The sequence below is a fragment of the Protomyctophum parallelum genome, assembly GCF_964188405.1.
Source record: "Protomyctophum parallelum genome assembly, chromosome: 11".
Lineage (NCBI taxonomy): Eukaryota > Metazoa > Chordata > Actinopteri > Myctophiformes > Myctophidae > Protomyctophum > Protomyctophum parallelum.
In genome coordinates this window covers 37,063,085-37,086,822 of record NC_139707.1, presented here as the reverse complement: position 1 = coordinate 37,086,822, position 23,738 = coordinate 37,063,085, and the positions used below count along the sequence as shown (strand labels likewise).

The window sequence follows — 23,738 nt, the reverse complement described above, 5'->3', positions numbered from 1 at the left end:
TGAATAGGCACCTAATAGGCTATTAATAGGCTGGTGTTGTTGTTGTTGTAGTAGTAGCAACCTACCCTAATAGTATTAGTATAGTAGTAGCTAGCCTACTAAGCCTATAGTAAGCCTACTACTACTACTACATATAGCAGCAGGCTATAGTAGACCAGCTGTATAGGTAATATAAGTCTAATTACACTGAATAGAAGTCTAATTACAGAAACGTTTTTTCTGTCTCATAAGCACGGTCAATGTCATATTATTCGCCTCGTAGAACACAATAATTATAGCCTATTATATAGCCTATCTCAATACTATGCTCTATAAATAAAGTTGTAGAAACAGGCTTAGTACTGCTGTCTACACACAAGTGAGTCGGAAGAGGGCAGAGTGATGGTGGAGGAGGAGGGCTTTCTCTCTCTCTCTCTCTCCGTCAGCGGGGCCATTTCACTACAGCATTCACTCCTTTCCACCAATAAGCCGAATGAGCTCAGCGCGCACCGCCCACCGTCGGTGTGTGTGTATTTTTTTTTCTTTCCCTTCTCTTTTTTTTGTAACCAAAGCTGGATGTGTGTAGAACGTCACATGTTTTCCCTCCTCACTCCCCGGTCACCAGGAGACATGTGTTATTTACTGCTCAACTGCAGGGGAAGACGAACGCATTACAACAACCGGCGGCTCGGCGGGGACTGAAGAGCCGCGCGGCGAGGCGAGGCGATACGGACTAAAAGAAACAACACATTGGAGCAGGCGCGAATTAAACTCAAGGAATATAAAAAGCAACATTTTTGTTTTTGTTTGTGAAAGGACGATAGACATGGCGAGTCCGCCACACACGGGAGGAGGACACTTGGTTTCCAACAGCAATGCGAACGTGAACAACAACAACATCAAGAAGTGTGGATATCTCAAGAAGCAGAAGCACGGACACAAGCGCTTCTTCGTGCTCAAGGAGCCGAGCGAGGGCTTCCCCGCGCGGCTGGAATACTACGAGAGCGAGAAGAAATGGAAAAACAAATCGGCCGCGAAGAGAGTCATTCCTCTGGACTGCTGCCTCAACATCAACAAGAGAGCGGACGCGAAACACAAATACCTCATCGCCCTGTACACCAAGGACGAGTATTTCGCCGTGGCGGCGGAGAACGAGCAGGAGCAGGAGAACTGGTACGGAGTTCTGACGGACCTCATGAGCGAGGGGAAGCAAGTCTACGACGGCTCCTCCGCTACGGCGTCTAATTCCGCCTCCTCGCTCGTGGGCTTCGACGAGTCGAGCTACGGCATGATCACGCCGGTCACGGCGGTGTACAAGGAGGTATGGCAGGTGAACCTGAAATCCAAAGGGCTCGGGCAAAGCAGGAATCTAACCGGCGTGTACAGGCTCTGCCTCTCCACTCGGACGATCAGCTTCGTCAAGCTGAACACGGAGGTCGCCTCCGTCAGTCTACAGCTGATGAACATTCGGAGGTGCGGCCACTCCGACAGCTTTTTCTTCATCGAGGTGGGTCGATCGGCGGCCACGGGTCCCGGGGAGCTGTGGATGCAGGCGGACGACTCCGTGGTGGCGCAGAACATCCACGAGACTATCCTGGAGAGCATGAAAGCCATGAAGGAGCTGTCTGAATTCCGCCCGCGCAGCAAGAGCCAGTCATCCGGCACCAACCCCATTTCTGTGCCCACCCGGAGGCACCTCAACAACCTTCCCCCCAGCCAGACGGGCTTGCCCCGGCGGTCGCGCACCGAAAGCATGGCCGCGACGTCTCCCGTGAGCAAATTTACGTCCTGTCGGATACGCGCGGCCAGCGAGGGAGATGGCACTATGACACGCCCCATGTCGGTGAATAGGAGCCCGCTTAGCCCGGGGGTCCACCGGACCCTCTTGACCAGATCTAATACTATCACAGCTCGCCCATGCCGGACATTTGAATGCTCTTCCCTCCAACACAGTAAGTCTATGTCCATGCCCGTGTCCCACTCCCCTCCCTTGTCAACCCCCAGCCCTGTCAGCCTGTCCTCTTGCCCGGAGCGCCCCTCCAGTTGCAGTGCCTCCTTTTCGGGCTCCCCAAGTGACCTAGGTTTCATTTCGTGTGACGAGTACAGCTCCAGCCCGGCCGAGGCACGGGACCTACGGCTGACTCTCACCCTCCGCAGCAACACGCCTGAATCTCTGAACGCCGACACCCCGCCCTCTCAAGACGGCAGTGACCTCCATGGCTACATGGTGATGGAACGCCAGAATCAGAATGGCTACCGGCGCTTGCCGGATTTAGACAAGGCCTATCGAAAGCGCACATATTCCCTCACCACCCCTCGCCAGCAGAGGGTCCCTTCTCAAGTGTCTTCTGCCTCGCTGGACGAATACACGCTCATGAAGGCCACCTACACCAGCGGAAGTCAGTCTTCTCGCAGGTCACACACAGCCTCCCCGAAGGCGACCTATCCAGAGGATTATGGGGACGTTGAAATTGGCTCTAATTGTCAACAAGGATGCAGCGGCTACATGCCCATGATGCCGGGCATGGTAACGCAGACAGCCTGGTCCAAGGTCGACGCCTACATGGCCATGAGCCCCATGTGTGTGTCTGCCCCCAAGCAGATCATCAACCCCCGCTTGCACCCCGCCTCTCCAGCAGGGCCGGGCCCACGCACGGACTCCCCCGGGAGTGTGTCCCTCGAGGACAGCGGCTACATGCGCATGTGGTGCGGAGCCAAGATGTCCGTGGAGAGCACCGACGGGAAGCTCACCAACGGAGAGTATTTGAACATGTCCCCCGTAGACCCTCTGGTGTCCCTCACACCCCCGGACTGCTTGCTCAAAGGAGAGCCTCACCCACAGTCACATCACAGACAGCCTTACACGTACAGCTCTTTGCCTCGCTCTCTCAAAGCCCAGGTTCAGCGCAGCAGTGGGCCGGCAACAACAGACACCGATCAGTACGTGGTGATGAGTTTACAGCGTCAGCGAATAGAGGAAGAGTCAAACTACTGTCCCATCTCCCCCGGAAAGTCTGTGTCTGGCAGCTCGCCGTGGTCCCCCAGCACCCCTTGCCCCGCCCCATCTCCTCTCAGGACGGAGAAGGGTGGCCTGGTCCACCGGGCTCGGGCAAACCGCCCCACACGGCTGGCCCTGGAGTCCCTCAGAACCTTGCCGTGCATGAGCGAACACCCGCTCCCCTCTGAGCCCCGCAGCCCGGGAGAATACATCAACATAGACTTCGGCAGCGCCACCACCCGCTACCCGCCCACTTCTGTGCCCGCGGAGTGCCCAGACTCCTCGCTGAGCTTGTGCAGCTCGCCGCCACTCTCCGACTACGTCAACGTCAGCCCCGCGGGGGGTCACCGTGGCTCACACCAGGTCCTGAACCACACATCGGGGGCACCGACTCATCCCAGCCAGCCAGCAGACCCACAGCAGGACATGCGTGGAGTGGGGGATGGGGAGGAGAAAAGCACAGCAGGACAGGAGGAGGAGGAGGAGGAGGGGAGGGTGATGATGGCAGAGGAATATCGTCTCCAACGGCAGGTGAGCCCAATGTGTTCATCATCATCCGGCCCGGTGAAAGACGACTACACGGAGATGACCTTCAGCAGCCCTCCCTCCGCCCCGCTATGCACCACCACCACCGACAGCCCCGCCGTCGCCTGCGTCGAGAGGCTCAGCCTGGAGGCTGATCTCATGGGGGCCGGCGTGGTGCCCCCCGTGGAGTCCTCCTTCCTCCTGGGGGGGCCCTCGTTGTCCATCCCCGCCGCAGTGGTGGACCCCGACAGAGGGGCCAAGGTGATCCGGGCCGACCCGCAGGGGCGGCGGCGCCACAGCTCGGAGACCTTCTCCTCCACCACCACCGTCACGCCCGTGTGCCCGTCGTTCGCCCACGATGCCAAGCAGCAGCGGCACAGCTCCGCCTCGGTGGAGAACGTGTCGCGCCCCTCCGCACGGAGCTCGGAGGGCTCGGCCGACGAGGAGTACGGCAGCAGCAGCAGCCCCATGTGCCGGGAGACGTCGGCGGGCTACCAGAACGGACTTAACTACATTGCCTTAAACCTGATGGAGGGGAGCCTGGGAGGATGCAGCTTAGGGGGCTGCGAGGGACTGCTGAGGTTCAAGACGACGCCGTGCGGTTGCAAGCCGGGCGGCATGAACGGCTTCAGCGCCAGCCCTTATGCCAGCATGGGCTTCAAGGAGACTGCGACTGCTGTGAAAGGTGAGCTTGATACAAAAATATATATATATCCCATTCTGACCTGAGATCAGATTCTAAAAGTGTCTTCTACAACCTGACAGTTTTCTGAAAAAGCTATGTTTCTATGTCGGTGGTTCTTCGATTTTTCAGAAATAGCAAACCTACAAGCTCGTATGAGCTTGTAGATCTGCTATTTTTCAATAGCTATATAATAACATAATGCTAACACCAAAAGGGGTTCCCTCCCAAAATGGGTTAAATATATATCTCATACCATTTGCATACTCATTCAGGTTTTTCATTCATTGAGGGAGTGCAATTGTGGCTTTACTACAGGGGACAAGGCTTAACGTATTCTACGTTGCTAAGCAGCTTCAAGCTTTATTTTCAAAGTGAATTACTACGATATAAATTCAGAGAATATGATGCTGCAGCAGCGCTACACTGTCTGGTAGGACATCACATTATTCATTGATATAGTGCTTGCCATGCATCTTCTAATTAGAAGTGACACTGATGTGATCATAATTCCCTCCATTGACATTACAGTGTGTTATGCAACAGTTATGCAAAACATGATGTTGTTTCGGTAGGGCTCGGTTTTCACACTAACTGGGGAAAATGCAGAGTTAACGACATAGTAGCGTTTGTGAAATGTTGATACATTAAGCCTTGGCAAATAATGAGGTATAATAAATAACGCACATTGCTATTGGGGTGTTGGCCGGGGATGTTTGGATAGCATTAGTCACGTACCCGTCACACCCAAATGGTACATCGACCACCTCAAGGCTATAAGCGATGTTGTGAACTATAAATGCTGGATTTGTGAATGGTGGTGGTGCTCTGCTCTGCTGCCTGGCTGCCTGTGACGCAGTTATCTTTCCACGTCAGTGGGCTGCTAAAAAACATCCAAAGTGACGCATGCTTTTTCTTTTACCGATGCACTACAACTCAGGGCTTGTGACCAGTGATAAAAAAGGGGGGGGGGGGGGTGTTAGACTAATGGTTCATGGCCAGGGAGTGTTGTTCTTGGGATGATGTGCCATGGAAAACATTAGCTATTGCGAAATGCTCTTTCATGAAATGTTATCTCTCATGAGAGAGAGAGAGAGAGAGAGAGAGAGAGAGAGAAATGGGGGGGGGGGGGTTGTGTGCATCAAAACATTACCTTTCACCTGATTCTTGTGCGCTGTGTGTTGCATCAATGGCTTTTCACAAGCAGCGCTAGTAAATGACAGGGATTACTTTACAGGGGCGGTGTGTGTCTCAACAGAGAGAGCATGTCAGAAGTTGCCGTTGTTTGAAAAGAAAACAACATTGTGTGTGTGTGGGAGAAGATTATCATGAGTCAGTGTTCTTCACAGATGGTGAAATCTAAAAGTTTAATTGCCGCTCGTGGGGTTTTCACAGCTAAGTTACCCACCACCCCACCCCCTTTTGTGTGTTTCTTTTGGCTCCTCGGTGCCAGTGTGAGGGGTTTGTTAGCAGTCATCGGGTTCCCCAGAAAAACAAGTGAGTCAGTTGTTTATCAGGTTGTCAGGTACTGGGTTTCAGGACTGGAATGCAGGGCAGTGTGCAAAGGTTGCTGGGAGAGGTGAATGCTCACTTGTTTTCCTAACCTGGTGGTGGGTGGGTGGGGAGGAGGGGGGGGGGGGGTGTCCAGGGCACTTCTTTCACTGCCAGGAACACTTTTTTACAAAACACTAGTGCACATGATGTTTCTGGTTAACACGTCTGTGCCGCGTAGACACGCACGCACCACACCTGTTGTTAACTACCTCTTGTGGTTGTTTCACACCCATTGGTTTTCTCTGGGCTCTCTCTGTATTTCAGAGTACAAGGTGTATATTTTGTAATTACAATGTTACCAACAACAACAACAAGCGTTTTGTTTAGCATTGGAACCTTTCCAACTGGCTACTGCTACTACTACTGAACTAGAGAAGTTGTGAATACTGTAGCGCAGCGGGAGAGGAGGAATAGACGAGAAAAAGGAGGGATGACGACGGACGTGTTGTTTTGTTTTTCAGTATCGTGACAAAATAGACCACTGAAGTCGCTTGGGCTTGAAGGGAGGGAGGGAGAGAGAGAGAGAGAGAGAGAGAGTGAGGGGGAGGAATGTAGGAGGCAGAGGAAGGGAGAGAGACAGAAAGAAAACAGAGGGAGTGAGAGGGAAACAGAGTGGCGAGTGTTGCTGCTGCCTGGCAGTAAAGAGAGTCGGTTTGTAAGAAGTCAGCTGGGTTATTGAGGTTTATTTACGGCATTCCTGGAAAACAAAAGCTGAAGTGAAAAAAACAACTAAAGCCTACTTCCGGAACACCCCCTAATATAGGTATACTGTGCCCTGATCAGGAATGCTGCGCATGCCAATCACGGATGTGCTAAACAAAATACTGACATTGTGTGTGTGTGTGTGTGTGCGCACGCATGTGTGCGTGTGCATGTGTGCGCGTGTGTGTGAGAGAGATAGCGAGGGTGGGTGGGTGTAGTATTGGTGTGTGTGTGTGTGTCCTGTGTTTACTATGAGATGATGACCGGCTTTTCCACATTCTCTCTACTCCTCGGCACCACTCGGTGAACCATAAGTCGACATTCCACACACACACACACTCACTCCCATTAATTTAAAATGGGTGGAATAGGAATTGAAATTCTCAGAATGTAGTTTGGCCTCCTTAAATGTGCGTGCGTGTGCCGTGCGTGTGTGTGCATGTGTTTGCACAAGTAGGGATCTGGCCAAGAGGATATATGCTGCTCCTTTAACAAACAACCACGAATGTGGAAGCACACACACACACACACACACACACACACACACACACACACACACCGTTTAGTCCGAGAGTTAGCAGATTATTGCTTCACTGGCGCGTCAGCCCCAAAGGGTTACGATGTTGTTTGGGTTTGCTGGTCTGTCCGTGGGGGTGGGAGGGTAGGGGTGGGGGCATTGTGGGGGGTGGAGGTGGGCAGGACCGGTGGGGGTGGGGGCATTGTGGGGGGGGGGTATTGTGTGGGGGCCGGGGAGGTGGGCAGGGCGGGGGACTGAATGGCCCTGCGCACAGTGCGCACTCGCTGTTTAACTTTCAAAGCACGCGCCCAAGTCCCTGCCACCCAAAGTCAGTTACTTGACCTTTGAACCGACTGTGTGTGTGTGTGTGTGTGTGTGTGTGTGTGTGTGTGTGTGTGTGTGTGTGTGTGTGTGTGTGTGTGTGTGTGTGTGTGACGGGTGCGCGATGTTTGCTATTTCTGTAAACTTATCTCTCTTTTACACTTTCTCCTGACTTTAGCTTGTCTCGGTCTTATCTTTAGTCTGCAGTCTCTATAACACAATATGTCTCCTTTCTCTCTCTCACATCAGGTTCTCGTTTCCCCTCCCCCCACCCTTTCCCCACTATATAAACGTCTTTGGTTCTTTCTTATCCTCATATGACCCCCAGCCCAACCCCCCCCCCCCCTCCCTTCTTTCCCTATATGTTTTCTTCTCATTCATGAAGCTTCTCTCTCTCTGTAGTAGCAGTCAGTCAGTCAGGTGTTTGGGTTCAGACAGGAGAGAGAGAGAGAGAGGACCGACTCACTCTCTCCAGACTGCCCCTCCCTTCTGTCTCTCTCCACACACACACACCTCTGTTTGTGTGTGTGTGCGCGCGTGGCCCTCAGCAGATGGCGGGGGGTTTGGAGGTGGGGGGGCTGGGTCTTGCACCTGCCCCGCCAAGCCAAGCAGTGCTCACTGGTTATCTGGCCCTTCAGAGGGGAGTGACAATACGCTAATGACTAGCCACCATCTGCCACAACAACAGGGAGAGAGGCAAAAAAAGGGGGGGGGGGCAAGAAGCCAAATACCCCCCCCCCGCCACACACACACACACACACCGTTCCAACCCCCCTCTCACCGTCCGGTCCTCTCTATATTTGGTTTCTATTTTCCTGAAAACGGTGTGATTTGCTGGTGCTGGTGAATTTGAGCCCTGCCTGCACACTTTCACTTCCTGCTACCTTAGGGAGAAACGAGCAGCCACATCATAACCCTGGAACGCTGTTGTTCTGACTGGGCTTTGAGGACACGACGTACTGAGGTTGTTCCAGCAATGCCTTTTACAATTAAGCTAATTGGCTAGCTCATTAGTGCCACTGCTGTGACTTGCCTTGCCTGGTAGAGAGTCCCACCCTTATACTTGCTCCCAGTCCCAGGAACATTTTTCTGCTAACTGAATTAACAGACTACTAACAAAGCAATAACTCACGCAGTGGTTCCCAAACTTGTTTCATGTCAAGGGACCCCCAAATTGACACTAATTACTAGCCTGCATACAGACCCCCATTTGAAAAGGGACCCCCCATGAGATATTCTTTTACGGCTCAAGCAGTGATTCTCAACCTGTTTAATTTCAAGGACATGCATATTAGTCTACAGGCCAATTACATATAGTTTTTGGGGTCCTTGACATGAAATATTAAGCACCACTGACATAGAAAAAATGAAAAACTTTAAATTTCGACGTCGTGCCAAAATGGGTTAACTGCTGAAGTGTGGTTGTGAAAGCTGTTCCATCATGCCTCTCCATGGTCGTATAAGATGACCTCGATTTGATGACATGTGGAGAATGTAGTCTTCTTCTTCTTCCTCTTCTTTGCCGGCCTCACCTGTCTTGCGCTCCCTCCCTCCCCACCCCACCCCCCACCTGCTGCTGACTGTCTGATACATAACCCTTTGAGCAAAGTAGGACGGGATGTTCCGAGCGCTAGATAAAAACTCACTCAACCTCCTCTATAGCCTCCCATTTAGCTGGGAGGTAAAGGAGGAGGATTACATTCACTTCAGGATTAAGACATTGTTGAGCCGCTTGTTCAGAGTTCGAAGAAGAAGAAGCGTGTGTGTGTGTGCGTGCGTGCGGCGATATTAGTCCACGCACGGACGGACGGACGGGTGCATGTGTTGTAGTGTGTGACAGTGTATACCGTGCATGGCACACACGCTGGGACACACATTAATATGCACACAACCCTTAACCCATTTAGGACTGAGATTCTAAAAGAAAAGGCTTCTAAATGTTTCTATGTTGTCAGTTGGTGCTCAACCTTTATCATGTCAAGGACCTCCAGAATTATCTGTATTTGGCTGCGGACCCCCCCCCCCCCCCCTATATATAATATGTAGTTCCTCCAGGGACCCTCCCAGAAGCAAAGATTTAAGTTAAAAATGTCCGCTCTTCGATTTTTCCACGCTACGAGCTTGTAGATCTGCTATTCTTCAATAGCTAAAGCATTAAAAAACACCAAAAAAGGCAAGTACCTTCCCGTCCAGAACGGGTTAATGAACTCGCTCTGTGCCTGTTTCCCTGACTTCTCGGAAGCATTTTACAGTCACAGCCCTTCCGAACGGATTGGGTTCATGACATTGTAAGCACCCTGCACTCTTCCCGTGGCCCCTTCACCTCTTTGGTGGTGGTGGTTGTGGCTTCCGTACAGTGGCCCCCAGGCACCACACGAAGGAAAACATTCAATTTACAGAGCCGTGCCTCGGTAATTACAGAATAGAACCGGGTGTGGGGGATCTCTTTTAACCACTTATAAGCCCTATATTCCTGAATTGTCGTACAAGGAATCGTGAATGAAAATAGCCCCACGACATGTTTTTGAGCTATATAGTAGATCTGATATTTTCTTTTTGCCAAACGTTTTTGAAAATGATTGAACATTGTTAATGAAAAGGAAATCTTTGCAATCTTTCAGCTATGTTAAACTCCCCCCAACGTAGGGATGCCAAGTTGAAAGTGATATTTGAAGTGAAAGTTAAATTTAAATAAATACTTTTTGGAATGTCTATGGGGAAAATGAACGGGGAATTATTTCCTGGGTCCTCGTAGGGGGCGGGACTGCGACGCTCTATTGGTTAACAGCCCATTGTTGTGTGTGTGTGTGTGTGTGTGTGTGTGTGTGTGTGTGCGTGCGCGTGTTATCTGTCATCTGTCTGTCTGCGAGTGTGTGGGTCTGCGTGTGACTGCTACACACATTTTAAAGGTTGTTGTTGTCGTTCAGGAATCAGGAAGTAGAGTGAGAGTTCAGAGGTCACAGAGAGGTAGCCTAAAATGTGTTTTGTGTGCAGTGGCAACAACAGTGCTGAAGGTCAGGGAGGGGCCGAGACAACGAGAATGTAAACAAAGCCGCTCTGTGCACTATACTATGCTGCCTGCTTTCCTGAGTTTGGAAAAACAAAAACAAAAGAAACAATCAAAAACAAAGCCTCATCTCATATCCATGCTGTATTCCGTTTATGCTCCCTGCATACACAGTATCGAATTGCTAACTTGAGTCGAGCTTGATTCGATGTGCGTCTGTGTACGACGGTATCGTGAACCAAAAATGGCAGATGAACAAGCTCACAACGCGTCGCATCCGCAACACTTTGTGAGCTTGTATATCTGCCATTTTTTGGGAACGTACGACAAAGTATTGAAAGGCTTTTTTTTTTTTACCGTGGTGATCGGTGGACACAGTTCAGAGAGGTTGTAGGAGTGCTTGGCGGGGGGAGGGAGGGAGGGGGGTCTTGTATGACGTGCAGGGCTCAAACAGCTGGTGACGGACAGACACACGTTGAATCTCCACAAGCACTCGGACACTACTTTTGCCTACTGAATACATGCCTGGCCGTGCGCGTGTGTGGGGAGCAGGGCTAAATTTAGCCTGTGATGTGAGAACTAAATAAATAATGAAAGGAGCCAGGGTGTGCTTGGGGACAGGAGTCAGGACATGGGCGCCGGGGGTGGGGGGGGGGGTTATATGTGCCACAGGGGGGTGTGCGGGGGAGGGGGCTTGTAGGGGCCAGTGGGTTCAAACCCTGGGCCCGGCCCCCACCCCCCTCTCCAATCAGCATAGGTTAGATTAGCTGTGTGTGTGTGTGTGTGTGTGTGTGTGTGTGTGTGTGTGTGTGTGTGTGTGTGTGTGTGTGTGCGCGCGCACACAATGCACAATGGGAGGCTGACAGTAGGTGAGTCTCCACTGCAAGCAAAGCTTCCTGGTACACCTGTGATAATTAGGTTGGTTCTACCAGCGTGTGTGTGTGTGTGTGTGTGTGTGTGTGTGTCAACCTGTGCTATTTAGTGAAGTGATTCAACTTTGTTTCCCGGCAGCTCTCAGTGATTCTCACCCAAGTGTCTGCATCTACAGGCATCTGACTGGCTCAGACCAGCCCTGACGCACACACACACGCACGCACACGCACCGTTATGGACGGCTGGTCCCATGATCTCACCACATTCCCGTTCCTCTCTGTCAGGTTGATTCTGTTACTCTGGTTTTCCACCACCACCCCCCCTCTGTGTCTGTTTGTGTGTATGAGTGTGTCTCTCTGTGTCTCTGTCTGTCTGTGTCTCTGTCTGTGTGTGGGTCTGGCTGTGTGTCTGTGTCTCTGTCTGTCTGTGTCTCTGTCTGCCCCTCTCTCTCTCATTGAGGAGAGAGAGAGACCCTCTCCCCAGCTCGTCCGTACGGGTCCTTTTGTTACAACAACAACTGCTCCCACATTTTGGGTTGTCGACGTCCCTCAGTTCTATAGAACTGGGTCAGTCTGTTTGATGTGATGTGATTAGCAGGCTAATGAAGACGCCGACCAGTCTGTGTGTGTTTGTGTGTGCGTGTGTGTGTGTGGGGGGGGTTGGGGGGGCTGGGGGGTGTGTGTGGGTGTGTGCGTGCGTGTGTGGGTGTGGGGGGGTGTGTGTGTGGGTGTGTGTCTTGTGCATGCCGGCTCGTAACGTTAGCAGAATTGACTTCATCCCCCCCCCCCCCCCCCCCGTCTTGTCCCGTCTGATGTCTCACAGATCAGTATAAAATACACCAAGGATGTACAAACGGAACCAAATGTCAAAGTCTTATCTGTTTACTACTGTAATTCTCCTTTTGATTTTGATGCTCAATCGTGTCTGTGTGTGTGTGTGTGTGGGGGAAGTATAGGGGTCGTAGAGAAAGGGAGAACAGACATATGTGAGCGCACACGCGCGCGTGTGTGTGTTTTCGCATCCGTGTGTGTCTTTGTGGCAAAACGAATCTGAATCGAGGGGTTTGTTTTTTAAGAGAATGACGATCCACACATCCCGGCCTCAGTGAAAACGTCTCTTGTTCTCGGGCCTGGAAAGGAGAGGCGCGAGAGAGGGGAAGAAAGGAAGGAAAGCTCAGCCACCGAGAGGCGAGCGGCGCGCGCGAGCGAGCGCTAGCCGAGACTTCCGCTGCCGTTTGAGAGGCTGCATGCAAATGAAACCTCACAAACAACAAGCACACGGAGGGCCGAGGGGGTCAGCACGGCTTTCCACCGAGACTCAACCACCAGCGCAGGGGTCATGTGAGGGCTTGAGACGACACACTGCATCTTTCTGCGTGCGTTGTGTTGTTGTTGTTGTACACGGTAGAACCCTGGGTGTTAAAGGGGAATTTGGACCACATCGGAACAACGTTCCAGTACTTAAGTGAACCTAATGCTCCCGTCATACGACGAAAATGCGCGATGCGGGTGGGTCAGCTATTTTCGTCACCAGACACCATGGCGTCGGTATAGGCTATAGTCCAGAGGTTCCCAACACCACTGGTACCAGTGGTTATTAGTAGTATCTGACCATGCCCAATTGGTTGAAATAGGCTCTCCAGCCGTGCTGAAAATGAGCGTGACGGCACACGCCTAGACGTTAATCTCAAGATTTGAGAATGTATTAATCACATTGGAAATATCATCAGCTGTGCCGATTAGTGATTAGACAAGAGTTTTGTGAGAGCAGCAGCATATTATTGTCTTAGGAATGGAACAAAGAGGGCAGGTATAAGCTCCTTATTTAAGTATTTTAACATCCGTTATTATTATGGAGAGCCAAATATATTTCTGAGGTGGTACTTCAGTATGTAAGAAGGTTGGGAACCAATGGACGCTATACATCGGTTACAGCGGCTTCTTCTCTGTGCAAAAACACTGTTCTGAACGAGGCTACCCATTTAGGGCGGGAACCCCTTTTTGGTGTTTTAAGGATTATGTTCTACTTTAGCTACTGAAAAATAGCAGATATTCTTTTTTTAATCGTGAAATATTGGGCGCAAATCTTTAAATATATATTCTTTCAGGGCGTTTTAACTCAGGTCTTTGCTTCTGGGGGGGGGGGGGGTGTCCCAGATGGGGGGCGGAGGCATATTACATATAATTGTTGGTGTCCTTGACATGAAATATTGAGAACCACTGATACAGAAACATGAGGTTTTTCAGAAAATTGTCATGATTTTAGAAGACTTTTATTAACTTTTTTACTTCAGGTAAAATAGGTTAAAGCTGAAATCCACAACATAATTATAATGTCCTTCCTGGGATTTCGAGCAGGGATTTCTACCAGTGAGCTCAGACAGTATGCACATTTGGGGGCATGGAGGGGAGACGGTGTGTGTGTGTGTGTGTGTGGGTGTTGTTGTTACCGTCTCTGCTGTCATTGGAGACTGCACTCCGTCAGCTGCATAGTGCTAAATGCCAGGCTGTTTTTTCCCCCTGCAGTGAAAGCACCTGCCACTTCAGTGTCCACCAGCTGACGCACACACACACACACACACACACACACACACACGCACACGCACACACACACTTTGCAGAAGAGCACTTATTCCTTACTTGGTAACAGAATGTGTGGGGGGGTACACCGTTTGACCTTACCCTCCCCCTGACACCCATACCTACGTAATAAATCTCTCTCTCTCTCTCTCTCTCTCTCTCTCTCTCTCTCTCTCTCTCTCTCTCTCTCTCTCTCTCACACACACAGACGTCACACACACACACACACGCACACACTTGAAAGGAGGGAAAGGATGAGAGGAAACCATTTAATCTATTCCCTTTCCGTGTGGCTCACATGACTAACGTACGCACTCTTGTTCTTTTCTTTTTCAGACTGAAGGCTGAGCATCTCTCTCTCTCTGTCTCTCTCTCTCTCTCTCTCCTGTGTACAAGAGGGGACAGCCGCCTTAGTGACGAGGTCGCCTCGCTGACAGCTGGACCATGGGCTGCGGCAGACGACCTTTGACCTCAGCCCCCCACCCCCACCCCCAGGGGTCACAGGGACTGCCATCGTCATGGCAACACGGACACTTGACCCCCCCCCCCCCCCCACCCAAGATCTTCCCTCCCTTTCGCCACCCCCCTCGGCACCCAAACATTCAGGCACCACCACCACTGCTGCTGACGACACAGACTCTTACACTTGGAGAACTATTTATCTGTGTACCTTAGGGCCTAACAAAATATATATTTCAACAATGTTACTGTTGAAAGTTAATGTTATTATTATTATTATTATTATTATTATTATTATTATTATTATATTGTTATCATTCTTACACTTTCCATTGGTTTTCGTTTAGCTTTTTATAGCTGACAGGGCCAGTAAAACCCTCACCTTAAAACCTGTGAACCAAACCTGGCGAAGACATGTTACACAACCTTCACACACATACAGACACACACGCGCACACATGCACACAGTCGAAAGTTTTCATACACGCAAATTACATATATATTTATTTATTTACTGTGTATGTGTGGAACTAGTGAAATGTGTGTACGCGCGCGTGTGCGTGCGCGTGTGCGTGTGCTAAAAGAGGAGGCATTCATGAACTTTAACTAAACGAACCCACGTTAACAAAATTGCTTACAAAAGAAAAATAAATAAAAACCCTACCTCAAAGCAAAAAACAAACAGGATAATACCCATTTACGCAGCAAAAATATATATGAAATAATTATTTATTTTCAGAGGTGAATGTTTTTTGTTTCTTTTTTTTGTAAAAAAAACCGCCAATCCAAAGCCTTACTCGAAGCCCCCCCATCAGGCCCCCTTTCAGGCCGATGACGGAGCATTTTGTTTCTTTAGTTTGGACCTAATATGTGAACTATTATACGCAGTATAGATATCAAAGACGTAACCGAGGATCGTCACGGTCGACCGAATGTCTTTCACACAGAGCAGTAGAGAGAGAGAGAGAGAGAGATTTCCTCCCTCTCTCTGAGATTAAGTTCCTTATACTGTTCCACATCCTAACATTTATGACAAGAGTATGTACTAAAGAGATAATTAAGAGTAATATATTTATTATTATCGCTGAGGTGTGGACGACGACGTATATGATTTATAATACACACACACACACACACACACACACACAAAGACAAAAGGACGGTACGAGAGCGCGGAGGAGGAGGAGGAGGGGGTACTTGGCATACACTCATGTATACCCAAACATGTCCCCCCGCCCCCCCCAAAAAAAACCCAACCTGACCACTCACACAAAGCCTTGGCATTTTATACACTTTACCTATCCATTATCCACCCCCCCCCCCCCCCCCCCCCCCCCCCCCCCCCCCCCCACACACACACACACACACTATGCTGCAGGGAAAAGACAACCCCCTCAGTGCCAGGGACCCGCAACAACAACAACAACAACAACATGGCCAAACGGAATGTCTGTTAAATAAAACCTTATATATTTCAATAGGTGACGGCGGCGAGAGAGAGAGAGAGAGCCACATGGATTCTCTCTTCTCGTCGTTTGATGTTTTCTCTCTCACCCAGTTGCCTCGGCAAAAAAAAAAAAGAGAGCCAATTAAAGGGCTGGGCTATAAGTGCAGCTGGCTGAGAATTATATACCTGTTATTATATCACTAGTGTGTCTGGTTATATTCAGTGAGCCTTTTTTCCTTTTCCTTGCGACAGCGTGATGATCGCTAATAACGCCCTCAAGCCTGGCGCTTATATACACACATCGGAGCTAAATGCACGGTCTTGCACTTACAAGCTTCCTAGATTGTAACACAAGACACTTTTGAATGTAGTATATATATATATATATATATAATATATATGCTGTGCTCTGAGGTTGAGAGCACGCCCACCCCCAACACCACAACAACTACAGTACAACCACACCGACAATAATAGTGAGACAACAACGCAACAGGTACACAACATGAGAACTGCAAAAAAAACAAAAACTGAATGAGACAAAAACAATAAACCCAAGCAGGACAAAATATCTATTCATTCATCACTGGGTACATCCAATGTTTTGCCTGTATACTGTAAATAATGTAATAATACAGAGAATTACATCAAAGCGAAAGCTGAAAACTTTGTTGTGGAGAGATTTTTTCTTTTTAGGTTTAAAGTTTAAATAACTTATGCTGTTTGTACTGTACATATTATGTATTTTGAGTGAATTCCCTGAAACAACAAAAAGCACTAATTAAGTTATATGCTAAACAACATGGTTTGGCCTTGATTTCTTTCTTTTTTTTCCAAACTGTCATGGGATAGTGTTGTGAAATAGATGCCACTATGAGGATTTTCTAATGCTGTAATTCAGAAAAAAGACTTAAGAGAAATTGTTTTAATTAATACTTGACATAGTTAATTATTGCTACTTAGGTACAATACAAATGGCATATATGCAATATTTACATTTTTGGAAATTAGTTTACAAAGAGGTACCAAATGTATAAATACTATAATGTTAATAATGTTTGTTAAACCTTAAAAACCAGATTTTTTGCTGTTTGTACATTGTTTTCTGACAATTTGAAATGGAAAGGTTTTTTTTCTCGTTTGTTTGTTTGTTAGTTTTTTGCTAATGGAGCCTATTGGTGTTTTCAGCAGTGTTTTTTGCATTTGAATAATAACGTTTCCAGTTGAGTTTTTAATTCAGCATCTAAAGGTTACGATAATGAGGCCTCTTCTGGCTTAACTTGCTGTGTCTTCCATTGTAAATACTTCATATCTTTGCTTCTTGTGATGCTACTAAGAGATGATAATTTAAAAACATGTAGTTCATTGCTTTAGACTGTATTGATTGTTTATTATAGACACATGCAATAATAAAAAAAGTTATTTAAGAAAGCCAACTGTGTACTCTGGCTCCCTTTTCTCCGCCCACTCTCCTCCCCTTTCACCCTTTCTCCGCCCACTCTCCTCCCCTTCACATCACAAAACAAGCGCTGTCTTTTCATCTCTCATCTGAACAGACGGTTGCCAGAGCAGATGTCTCAATTCAGTTTTTCTTTCCTTTTTTGTTGTTCATCAAGAGAATCCTCATTAGGGAAAGGGAAAGATGGAGAGGGGACATTTTTTGGTGGGGCTTCCCTTTCATGTCTCTGTTCATCTGCTCCATTCCTGAGTGCTTTTGGAGCTCTGCTTGTCATTGAGAAAGATGACAGCGGCATGCACTATGAGCTTGTAGATCTGCTATTTTTTCAACAGCTAAAGCATAACATAATGCTTAATTAAAACACCAAAAGGGGTTCGCGCCCAAAATGGGCTAGAATAAGCGTGGCGGGACTAACCTAGCTTAGCATCCCCTCCATCACCATTGTTATTGTTTTGTTGCCCTTGTCTCCCAAGTCCCCACCCCCAGTGATAGTAATTAGACCGGCATGTCGAAACAGTCCCCCCCCCCCCCCAGAACTGGGAGGGAATAAATAACACTGTGATAGGATTATGATTTTGCGCCTTTAGCCATATGCTGTCAGATTATTCATCCTCACAGCCTTGCTAATTAAAATGGTAATTATAAAGGCTGAGGAAAAAGGGTCTAATTGTCTGGTATATGGCTACTCTTACTCGTCGCCCATGTTTTGCGTGGGAGGGCTAGTATAATGTCTGTGTGCATGTTTTGGGGGAGAGGGACATCATAGCGTATTTATGTTTGTATCTTTGAATAACAGGAGCCTGTATCTTCAAGCGGGGGGGGGGGGGGAGAGGAGAAACAGCTGAGGGGATATGTAAGAAAGCTGGGAAGGTATATGAGTTGTTTTTTTGGTTGCAGGATCAATAGAGATGAACTGCAGTGGAACAGCAGAGAATGCAGAGTGGAGGTGGGCCTGCAGCAGTGTTGATTTAGTAGACTAAAATTAAGACGGAAAATGTTCGTCGACTACCTTTTTCCACTGACCAAAACGAAATTAAAACGAAGCTGTGATGACTAAAACTAAGACTAAATATATTGACAATTTAGTCAACAAATAAAAACTAGATTAAAATGTTATAGGAAGGGGCTATAGTGGACAAGAGATCCAGTATAAGTCATTTTACAATTGGTTGCATGCTGAAAATAGCCGATCTACAAGCTCACAACGCGTCACGCTATTTTCAGCAAGTGTAAAAACAGTCATTACGACGCCATCAAGGCCCACCAAAATACATTTTAGTCGACTAAATCAACTGTAGATTTAGTCGACTAAAATCTTATGATATTTAGTCAACTAAAACATTCTAAAATAAAAAAAAGTAAATGAAAACTATTCAAGAGACTATGGCTAAAGCTAACTGCCAAAAACAACACTGGCCTGCAGCACAGAGGAAGATGGCAGAGAAAGCTGAAAGAGCACAAATGTACACTCTCAGAGTTACTGTACACATGGATGAATTAACCCTGACACTATCACTGTACGTGTGTCATTCTCATCCATTATTACCGCTCTCTCCCATCACTCTAGACTAGCCTTGAGGTTTAATTAAGGACACTTCATTCTTAATGATATAAAGGGAGCTGATAGCAAAGCATTTGGTTACTATTTACACCCGCTAACCCACCCACCTCCATCTGTGTCTCTCACTGTCTCTCACCCACACAGTCAGTCAGGAGCCATATCTATCATTCACCCTGATGGTATTTAGATAGATAGATAGATAGATAGATAGATAGATAGATAGATAGATAGATAGATAGATAGATAGATAGATAGATAGATAGATAGATAGATAGATAGATAGATAGATAGATAGATAGATAGATAGATAGATAGATAGATAGATAGATAGATAGATAGATAGATCAGTATCATGGTCAGTATCAAGTCAGTATCATGGTCAGTATCAAATCACTATCACTATCATATCAGTATCATGCAGTATCATGTCAGCATCATCATGTCAGGATGTCAGTGTGTGTGTGTGTGTGTGTGTGTGTGTGTGTGTGTGTGTGTGTGTGTGTGTGTGTGTGTGTGTGTGTGTGTGTGTGTGTGTGTGTGTGTGTGTGTGTGTGTGTGTGTGTGTGTGTGTGTGTGTGTGTGAGTGCGTGCAAGGGTGCGTGCGTGTCAGGGTTTGGTAACAGTAGATAGGTCCATATGAGCAGAGTAAAGGTTTGGTAACAGTAGATAGGTCCATATGAGCAGAGTAAAGGTTTGGTAACAGTAGATACTAGGTCCATATGAGCAGAGTAAAGGTTTGGTAACAGTAGATACTAGGTCCATATGAGCAGAGTAAAGGTTTGGTAACAGTAGATAGGTCCATATGAGCAGAGTAAAGGTTTGGTAACAGTAGATAGGTCCATATGAGCAGAGTAAAGGTTTGGTAACAGTAGATAGGTCCATATGAGCAGAGTAAAGGTTTGGTAACAGTAGATAGGTCCATATGAGCAGAGTAAAGGTTTGGTAACAGTAGATACTAGGTCCATATGAGCAGAGTAAAGGTTTGGTAACAGTATATAGGTCCATATGAGCAGAGTAAAGGTTTGGTAACAGTAGATAGGTCCATATGAGCAGAGTAAAGCAGCCCTTTGCCCCAGGGAGTCATCAGCCTTATGGACAGAGACCTGCAACCAGCTCCACAGGAAATGGCATGTTTCCGGAAGGCTGTCTGGGACACCGACCCTACATTAATGGCTCTGCGCGCTTGGCTTGTGTGTGTGTGTGTGTGTGTGTGTGTGTGTGTGTGTGTGTGTGTGTGTGTGTGTGTGTGTGTGTGTGTGTGTGTGTGTGTGTGCGTGTGTGTGTGTGTGTGTGTGTGCGTGTGTGTGTCTGTGCGCGGCGTGTGCGCACGTGTGGTAGATGCTCTGCCTTTTAAAAGCCCAGAATGCCCTGTGGTCATTTGAGCTCCCCCACACCAATCAATTCCCAGTTGGTCTGTGTGACCATGAGCCTCTGTCTACTTGCAACGTCCCTATTGTAGCCACCGACTTTAGTGAGTGCATGTGGACGACTGCATACAGTGTGCATGCATGCGTGTGTGCGTGCACGCGTGCGCGTGTGTGACACTGTGTGGTGTGTGTGTGTACCCAGACACAGAGGCACAGAGGAGAGAGGTGAGTGTGTGTGTGTGTGTGTGTGTGTGGGGGGGGGGGGGGGGGGGGGACGTGGGTCACAGAATCCAAACCTGGTGTTTTATGGTTCATTACCATGAATACATAAATACGATTTACTGCCACTCGTGCAGCCTTGAACACAAATTACACACGCTCGCAATCGGCCGCACACAAACAACACACACTTGTTTCTTTGCTTAAGGCAGTCCATTGTAAAGCGACGTTGAAAGCATTCATTTAGGGGCAGGGCAGGGTGAGGATCAGGCCTTTGTTATGTTATGTTATGTTATGTTATGTTATGTTATGTTATGTTATGTTATGTTATGTGTGCTTGTGATGGCACCGGTACATGGTGCTGCTGGAAACACAGCCTTGGCCACAGATGGAGCAGGTGTGAGGGGAGAGAGGAGGACCTGGAGGTAGAGACAGGGCTGCACACGCAGGGCTGATATCTCTGTTGCTGCCACCTGGCTCTCTCTCAAATGACAATGTTTGGTTTTAACCCATTTCGACCAGACAACAATTCTACAATGCTGCCAGTTTTCTGAAAAACCTCGTGTTTCTATGTCAGTGGTGCTCAAGCTGCATGTTCATGTCAAGGACCCCCAAAAATGTATGTATAATTGGCCGCCGACCCCCATGAAAATATCCCCAGAAGCAAAGATTTGAGTTAAAAACGTTCGCTGTGAAAGAATATATATACAAAGATTTGCGCCACATTTTCACGATTAAATCTTTTTTAGCAGATCTACAAGCTCGTAGCGCACTATGAGCTTGTAGATCTGCTATTTTTCAATAGGTAAAGTAGAACAGAATGCTTAAAACACACAAAAAAAGGGGGTTCCCGCCCGAAATGGGTTAAACGTTGTATAGCCCAAGCCACAGTGTCTAAGCAGCAGCTATCAGCTCGAGGTCATTGGATTTCATGTTCATTATTCAGAGGGATATTTTTTCCATCAGTTCATAGTCATACTAGCCCTAGGCGGGTTCCATTCCAGCCTGATTCGCTACGCTCCCTGGATTTGTTTTTGTCACTTCGCTACTGTACTCAGTCTGGCCAGCAAAGCAGCAGACTTGCATTTCCTATAACGTCACCGGTTACGTTACGTAGCCACGTCGTTGTTGCTGATACGTCATCAGCCAGCGCCACTCTATCCATGCTTCTAGCTGTTGAAAATAATAGCGCCAGCCTACTGTAAAAAGTAAACATTAATTTGATTTGGTATATAGTCCATTGTCAGAGTCAGTGGTACACAAAAACCGACGGCTGTGTGCGGTGAGTTTAGTGAATGATAAGGGGACGTCGCAGGACAACAGCAGTAGCTGTGTGGGGTGAGTTTAGTGAATGATAAGGGGACGTCGCAGGGCAACAGCAGTAGCTGTGTGGGGTGAGTTTAGTGAATGATAAGGGGACGTCGCAGGGCAACAGCAGTAGCTGTGTGGGGTGAGTTTAGTGAATGATAAGGGGACGTCGCAGGACAACAGCAGTAGCTGTGTGGGGTGAGTTTAGTGAATGATAAGGGGACGTCGCAGGACAACAGCAGTAGCTGTGTGGGGTGAGTTTAGTGAATGATAAGGGGACGTCGCAGGACAACAGCAGTAGCTGTGTGGGGTGAGTTTAGTGAATGATAAGGGGATGTTGCAGGACAACAGCACTTACAGCAGTAGCTGCGCATTGATACGACATCAAACTGGTGTTTTTTCCCCCCCCAACCGTGCACCACAGACAAATCAGAAGCCATGGGTCCATTTCACCCTTTTACATGTCCCGTCTACATCTACCTTGGACTTGGAGATATAGGACCCTTTCCAGACTGAGTAACAAAGTGACAAAACAAATCCATGAAACGCAGCGAATCAGGCTGGAACCCATGCTTTACTAGCTACAAACCTGGATAGATTTGTAACAAAACAACTGATTACAGAATTACACTACATAATTGAATCATGAGTCGCGGAAGGGAATACGCTATAATGCCTTCCTATTCGTTTTGCAATAGAGCACCGAAGTCTGACGTCAATATTGGTAGAGGGCGCAAATCCACGGGTTCATGTACTTTTTATTTGCATTTAATCCCCCTATGGGGAAGTCGTCTATATACACAATTAGAGAATGTAGAAGAATTGTTATTTTGAACGACAACAAAATATTCTTTAGTGTTGGGTGGTCCGCGTGGCTCAAATGCCAAATACATAATGGACCTCGAAATGAAAAGGGTTGTAAACCAATGCTCAAGGACGCACTGCATCTGAAAAACCTGCAGATGTGGCCAACCAGGAGCTCCCATGGCCACTGCTGTGGAGTCTGGCTCTCATGAGTCGCAGTGTTGTTTTTGGCAGCAAATTTCTATTTTAGTTTAGTCGTAGGCTATAGTCTTTGGACTGAAACTTCATTTAGTTCACATTTGGAATCATTGGAATGTTGTAGTGTTAGTCTAGTTTTAGCAGACTAAATGTCATGCGATTTTAGTCGACTAAATCTACAGTTGATTTAGTCGACTAAAATGTATTTTGGCGGGCCTTGATGTCGTCGTAATGGCTGATTTTACACTTGCAGCGCGACGCGTTGTGAGCTTGTAGATCAGCTATTTTCAGCATGCAACCAAGTGTAAAATGACTTATACTGGATGTCTTGTCCACTAGTCCCTTGCAAACGTTCTAGTTTTTATTTGTTGACAGAATATATATAGACATATTTAGTCATCATAGCTGACTTTATATATTTAGTCATCATAGCTGACTTTAAATATTTAGTCATCATAGCTGACTTTATATATTTAGTCATCATAGCTGACTTTTCATTTAGTTTCAATTTAGTTTTGGTCAGTGAAAACAGGTACGACGAAAAAAAATCGTCTTAGTATTAGTCGCTGAAATAAACACTGGTGAGTCGTACACATTCATGCACACAGACCTATACACTTGGTTGAGCTCTGAAAATAGCCGATATACAAGCTCGCGACAAGGGATGTCCTTTATCACGTTTTCTTTTGTTGCTCCCAATCTGATACCGATCATTTGCCAATACCGATTTTTCGGTTTTTATAGAACACTTTATATGCCATATCACAATAGTACAATATCCAAAATCACAGACAATGTCCAGTCTCATCATGATATTATGGATATGTCCCGAGCACATTTTTTTAAAATGATGTGATCGGCCCCCGACAACTCTACTTGCGACACATTGTGAGCTTGTAGATCGGTTATTTTCTAGTCCAACCAAGTCTAAAATCAGTCACTATATGGCCTGCCAAATCACTCAAGGCCTGCCAAATTGCCAATTTAGTCGACTACCTACATCAACTGTATAGATCACAAAAACATTTCAGATGACTATATGACTAAAACGACATACTAGGGATGTCCCGATGATGTTTTTTTGCTCCCGATTTGATTCCGATCATTTGATTTTGAGACATACCGATACCAATCTTTCCCGATATTTATATTTTTATATTATGCCATATCACAATAGCA

The 23,738-nt window shown here is 47.4% G+C and overlaps 1 protein-coding gene across 1 annotated transcript; it reads left to right on the top strand.

Annotated features, from left to right (window-relative positions):
- Positions 1-359: 359 nt before the first annotated feature.
- irs2b (insulin receptor substrate 2b) lies at positions 360-17,073 on the top strand. Its single transcript, XM_083776668.1, has 2 exons — positions 360-4,187; positions 14,074-17,073. Exons 1-2 carry the CDS (start codon positions 806-808, stop codon positions 14,076-14,078), a joined length of 3,387 nt encoding a protein of 1,128 aa, XP_083632794.1. The 5' UTR covers positions 360-805; the 3' UTR covers positions 14,079-17,073.
- The last annotated feature ends 6,665 nt before the right edge of the window (positions 17,074-23,738 follow it).